Source organism: Pipra filicauda, unplaced genomic scaffold (assembly GCF_003945595.2).
Source record: "Pipra filicauda isolate LSUMZ 115617 unplaced genomic scaffold, ASM394559v2 scaffold892_size57556_pilon, whole genome shotgun sequence".
In the NCBI taxonomy this organism is placed as follows: domain Eukaryota; kingdom Metazoa; phylum Chordata; class Aves; order Passeriformes; family Pipridae; genus Pipra; species Pipra filicauda.
Genome location: NW_024105078.1, coordinates 26191 through 32476, shown reverse-complemented (window position 1 = coordinate 32476; position 6286 = coordinate 26191). Strand labels below are relative to the sequence as shown.

Sequence of the window (6286 nt, the reverse complement as noted above, 5' to 3'; positions counted from 1 at the left end):
CGGAATCAAGTGGCACCGTGACACTGCAGGGCCTCATGGAACCAAAGGAATGCAGGGACACTGTGGAATCTCATGGAACCAAGTGGCCAAAGTGACACTGAAGAGTCTCATGGCACCCACTGTGCCTCCCCAGAACTCCATGGAATCAAGCAGAGCCGCTGCCTCCCCCCACTGCCCCGCTTGGACACCTCTGGAGTCAGCGTGTTCTTGGGCAGCACAACTGATCTCAGACCAGAGAGTTTCCCACATTGTGCTTTGCCCCCTCTTTCCACTGGTTTTGTTTTTTGTTCTTTGTTCATTCAGGAGGAAAAGGGGGAAGGGAGGCACATGTTGATCCCTGGTTTTATCTGTTTACAAAAGGGAGTTGGGGCAGGGGGGGAGAGAGGAGGCAACTTCTCTCTCTGCTGTTGCTTTGGACTGTTCTGTTGGTATTGCTGGTTTTGCTGCAATATTTCTTGTCAGTAAACTCTTATGTTTTCACTTATACTCCTTGTATTTTGTCTCCCTGTATTGGTAGGCAATAAAAGGGAAGTGAGTTCATTTTATTGGAGTTCCCACCTCAATATGTATCTTTAAACCAGGACAGGTTGCTCAAGGGCTCCCTGAAATTTGGCATCATCCACAAAGGACTTGAAAATCCACTTTGTCGCATTGTAGAGAGAGCTAATAAAGGTGTTCAATAGTGGTGTTCAAGGGCTGATCACTGAGGGATTTCATCAGGAAGTTGCTGCCAAGAGGACTTTGTACCTTGGATTTTATTTGACACTCTTCATTCAGCCAACTTCCCACCCACCACATCTTCCACTTCTTCAGTCCAGTTCTCACCAGTCTGGCCATAAGGAGACCACAGGACAACATGTCAAGGGCCTTGATAAAGTCTGGGCACACAACATCCTCTTCTATTCCCTCCCACAGGGGTTCTGCAATCCCTACCTTGTCCTTTCCATGCCTGGGAATGGCTGCAGCTGGACTTGCCATATCCCCTTCCCAGCCTTAGCTGGAACTCTGCCAACCCTCCTTGCTGCCCTGTTTGCAGACTGCTTCCATGTCTGCCTTTGCCAAGGCCCCAGGAAGCTCTGGGATGGCTCTGGCCTTTCCAAGGGTTTGGGAAAAGTCTCCCAGTGACACTGCCCAGCCTTCTCAATAGCCCTGACACCAAAACCTTTTCAACATTCCACACTTCCAGAGGAGTGCCCAGGACACAACACAGGTTGTCCTGGTGGTTCTGGAGAATTGGAAGGGATTTCTTCCTCGAGGACAACCCCTCCAATTGGATTTGAGTGCAGCTGAAAGGTTTCCTCAGCACTTTCCCCAGTGCCTCCCTGCCCTGAAGGTTTCTGGCCCTCAGGCTGGAGCTGAGGGGGTTGGGCAGGTGCCTGAGGAGGGGGTAGAACAAGGGCTGTGTCCAACTGTGCCAGGAGGGCTGTGCTGGGCAAGGATGAGGAGGCTGCAGAAAACAGTGGCACTGGGGAGGGGAGAGGAGCAGGTGGAGAGACCTTGTGCCTGCCCACGCTGGGCAGGAGCTGCCCCAGGATGGCAGCTCTGAAGCACTCCCAGGATGTCCCTGGGAACAGGAGGGGAAGACTGGATCTGAAAATGGAACCTGGAAAGCAGAGAGCAGGAGTGTCATGGTGACACTGCAGGAGAGTTCCAGCCCTGGAGCAAGGTGACAGAAGAAGTGACCCAGTCCATGCAGTAGCCTCAGAAGATCCCACAGAATCCTGGAGATGCTGTAAGGGAGCCCAGCTCTGCTTCACAAGTTCCCAGGGCCTGTCCCTGCCTGTGCTCCAAGGGCTTCCAGCCCCCAGGACTGTGCTCAGAGAGCACTCAGGCCTTACAGGGAGAAAGGGGCTCAGGAGGACAGTGTGGAAGTGGCAAGAGAGCAGCTCTGCAAAGACCAAGCCCTGCTGCTCCCTGGCAGTGCTGCTGGGCTGGGATTCTTGTCCCCTTCCCCTTTGCCAATACACCCTGTCCTGCAGTGTGCTGTCCTTTAGGAACATCTAAGAAGAAGGGTCCTGGACAAAGAAGGCACTACAGGGTCCTTTATTTTGTTTAAATATTCAGAGAGGACAATTCATCATTTATACATCTCTGGGTCCAATTCAATGAGTAGACACTAAAATAGAGGGCAGATGCATAACAATATTTAATTGCACAGAAAATTATTGCAAGAAGAATCCGATGACCTCCTCGACAAACCTGAGCAGGAAGGCTGGGTCATTAAGGAGTCCCGTTCTGAATGCTACACACCAGAAAACAGGCGCTTTCTTGCTCCTGAAAAGCATCCAGCCATCATTTTTCTCAGGGCATCCTTGAGCTCCTGGTTCCTCAGGCTGTAGATGAGGGGGTTCAGTGCTGGAGAAACCACCGAGTACAGAACTGACAGCACCAGATCCAGGGACGGGGAGGAGTTGGAGGGGGCCTTCAGGTAGGTAAATGTGCTAGTGCTGAGGAACAGGGAGACCACAACCAGGTGAGGGAGGCACGTGGAAAAGGCTTTGTGCCGTCCCTGCTGAGAGGGGATCCTCAGCACAGCCCTGAAGATCTGCACATAGGAGAAAACAATGAAAACAAAACAGCCAAACACGAAACAGGCACCAACCACAAGAAGCCCAATTTCCCTGAGGTAGCCTGAGTGTGAGCAGGAGAGCTTGAGGATGTGTGGGAGTTCACAGAAGAACTGGCCCAGGGCATTGCCCTGGCACAGGGGCAGGGAAAATGTATTGGCTGTGTGCAGCAGAGAATTGAGAAAGCCAGTGGCCCAGGCAGCTGCTGCCATGTGGGCACAAGCTCTGCTGCCCAGGAGGGTCCCGTAGTGCAGGGGTTTGCAGATGGCAACGTAGCGGTCGTAGCACATGATGGTGAGGAGGGAAAACTCTGCTGTGATGAAGAAGACAAAGAAAAAGACCTGTGCAGCACATCCCGTGTAGGAGATGGTTGTGGTGTCCCAGAGGGAATTGTGCATGGCTTTGGGGACAGTGGTGCAGATGCAGCCCAGGTCTGTGAGGGAGAGGTTGAGCAGGAAGAAGCCCATGGGGGTGTGCAGGTGGTGGTCCCAGGCTACGGCGCTGAGGATGAGGCCGTTGGCCAGGAGGGCAGCCAGGGAGATGGCCAGGAAGAGCCAGAAGTGCAGGAGCTGCAGCTCCCGCCTGTCTGCGAATGCCAGGAGGAGGAACTGGGGCATGGAGCTGCTGTTGGACATTTGCTGCCTCTGGGTGTTTGTTTCCAACACAGGAGAAGAAGACAGTAAGAGACCAGTTAACGTGGACTTATCTAAACAAAGTCAAAGCTGTGTTCTACAGACACTCCCCATGTCACACACGGACAGCCTTTTGATTTCCTCGGAGATCTTCTTTCAGCTCCAGTGCTGGGTCCCTCCTGAACAGCATTTTCACTGTTTTAGCATCACTGTGCTTCTATATTGGGGTTTCACATAACAAGGAGATGTTTAGGGACAGGTTTCCAACCTGGAGGGAAATTCACAGCTTGGAAGGAAACCTCAGGGAGACAGCCAAGTGCCCTTATGATGGCATTTGATTTAAGCAGACTCAGCTCCTTCCCCAGCACCACAGGCTGCACTGGTAGGGGTCATATTCCGTTTGCAGGTGCAAAAAGGACATCTCAGACTAGTCCTGATGGGTCTAGTAGAGGTGATGGTGGTGCTGCGCACAGGCAGAGCAGTGGCTGAAAGCACATTAGGAAGCTCAGACAGACCTACTGAGCACTCACAGTTCAGATGTCTCAGGGACTTGTCAAAATTAATACTTTCTTAATGATTTATTCCTCCCATTCCTCAAGAGTAGGAAATTGGAAACATAATCTCAGGAAATTTCTTTAATCTTATAAAATCTTTGTCTTGGAAATATTCTGAGAGGGAGCTGAAGCTCTGAGCATGTCCTCCTCCTCTGCACTCCAGATAGTCTCAGAGTTGCACTTACAGAATCTGTAGTTGGTGAGCAGTGCCAGCTTTCCCAGATGCCTCCAAAAGCTGCAGTCCCATTGCCCTGCATGAACAGACTTCCTGTGCCAATATCTGTTAAAATTCTCCCCCAGTGAGGTCTCAGCATCATTCTACGTCTGACAGCCTTTAACTTCTCTCTGTCTCACTCCCCTGCCCTTGGTGCTGCAGGCAGTGCCCTCAGCCCTGCTGGGCTGTGCAGAGGAGCTGCTCACCAGCAGAGCTGTCTCTTTGAAGCTCTTCTTGCTTGCCAGGAGCTCCCTGTGTGCCAGGAGCCCAGCCCAGCTCAGCAGCACAGCAACAGCCCCAGGCATTTCATGACCCTCGGGGGGCGGGGTGGGGGGGGGGGTTTGGCGTTGTTTACAAGAGACTCAGTCCCTGAGAGGAAGTTCAAAGAACTTTTTAAGAAGTCAAAATGAGATTGAAACACTAAAGTTTCTTGTAGTGCTAATGAGTCTCACTGAGGGACACAACTGAGAACGTGTCCCCAGGTTCCAGTTAGAGCAGAAAACTGCAGACAGTGATGACAAGGATGGACAAGAAGGGAAAGGTGGCGCTGATGCTGAGGAGAACTGGACTTGTTTCCTTAATCTAACAGGCCAAGCCCTGACCCCCAGCTCCTGGGAAGGCAGATCCTGTCCCTGCCTCATTCCTCAGGGCTCTTCCTGGGGCACTGGGATGTGGGATGTGCAATGCCAAGGGCAGGACCATGGGGTGGCACCTGCCAGGCTGCTGAGCAGGGACAAGGAGGCCATGAGGCCCCAGGGCTGCAAGGGGCACTCCCCTCCTCCTGGCATCAGGGGCACAGACAGCAGCCATGGCCAAAGGCCTGCAGAAGGTGGCTGTGTCAGGGCCTTTCAGCTTCTCCCCCTCCCTGTCTCCTCTCCAGCCCAGGCTGTCCTACGGTGTCCATGCCCTGCCCCTTTCCCTGCAGGCTGTCGTCATCCCCCGGCTGCCCCACCTGGCTGGCACCTTCCTGCACTGACATCTCTGCGTCCTCCCTGGCTCTTCCTGCACACACAAAGCCTTGGGCTCATCCAGACTCCTTCTTTGTGACATATTGCACCACAACACTGACCTTGGAGGGAAATTTCTGACTTCTTGTCACCAGTCTAGGCCACCCCAGCTGCCCTTGGTGGCACTAGTTCTTTCTTAGGCTGTTTTCTGACAGGAAGAAAAGCTCCACCAGCTCTGACACCCCCCTTCCAGACCTCTCAGGCTACTCCTCTACTGTCCTCAATCTTCACACCACTGACCCCTGAGTCCTCAGCCTCTATATACGGGTCATGTGCTTGAGGCCCCAAATTCCTTCCTGGGAGATCTCTGGGACCTCTCCAAGGTTTTGGAAGATGACAATAGAGTGCTCTTATCCCAGAAAACAGAGAGGGACACTTTTTTCCAAGGGTTGTCTTGGCAGAATGAGGCACAATCTCTTTAAACTTTCTGGCACAAGGGAGCTCTGAGCTCTGGTTGCGGAGGGAGAGTGGGAGCTACAAATCATCAGGGCTTGTGTTCTTTGGAGGGCCAGACACTGGTGAGAGTGGTGTGTGTGTGCACACGGAAGGACTTGAAGGGCACAATGAACTGTCTCAAAACACTGTCAAAGCAGGAAAATCCCATAAGGCACCACAACACATAAGCCCTGGTGGCAAACAGGAAGGCCTTTAATTCCAAGGCCTAAACGGAGGTGAAGCTTTGGAAGAAGCCCCCAGGATAGAATTGCACTGTGCAGAGTGTGGGAAAGAGCAGACAGCCCCAACAGGAAGCCAGGGCTGGTAAGGCAGGTCTGGGGAACCCATCCAGACAAAGATTCCCACCTGCAGACTGGAAGCACAGCGGGTAAAACTCCCACCGTGGCAAGCTGTGGGAAAGGAAGCAAGTCCTTGTAGACGTGCCAGCCCAAGCTGTGGGAACAGCATCTACCCCCCAGAATACCCAGGGCTTGGGCTGTATGAAAGTGATAGCCCAGAAGCACAACTTGGGGACCCTCCACCGAGCAGAGCAGGGGGAAGAAGGACCGGTGGGAGCCTCAGGGATCTCCATGGTGTGATACATTTACTTCATCTCTGTCTCTCTCTCACTGGCTTCCCACCACCCCCTTCTTTTCTCTCTTTCTATTTCTTTCTCTCTCTCTCCCTCCTATTTACTGTTAAATCAAGCCTGGACTGCTGACTTTGGCACATGGTCTCCTTTGCAGCTGAATTTGGGCCGAGGCATCTTTTAATAATGGGCACCTGACAGTATCCATGAGGTTTTACAGTGTGGGATTGGCCACTGGGTTCCATGAGGTTCCACAGAGTCGCAGGGTCCATTTGGCTTCGTAAAGCT

At 52.7% G+C, this 6286-nt stretch overlaps 1 protein-coding gene across 1 annotated transcript; it reads right to left on the bottom strand.

Annotated features, from left to right (window-relative positions):
- Positions 1-2242: 2242 nt before the first annotated feature.
- LOC120325229 (olfactory receptor 14J1-like) lies at positions 2243-3205 on the bottom strand. The gene has a single exon (XM_039390964.1). It carries the CDS (start codon positions 3200-3202, stop codon positions 2243-2245), a length of 960 nt encoding a protein of 319 aa, XP_039246898.1. The 5' UTR covers positions 3203-3205.
- Positions 3206-6286: the final 3081 nt, after the last annotated feature.

Excerpts from the sequence above, each read along its gene's own strand:
- LOC120325229 (XM_039390964.1), bottom strand. The coding sequence starts at position 3,202 with ATGTCCAACAGCAGCTCCATGCCCCAGTTCCTCCTCCTGGCATTCGCA.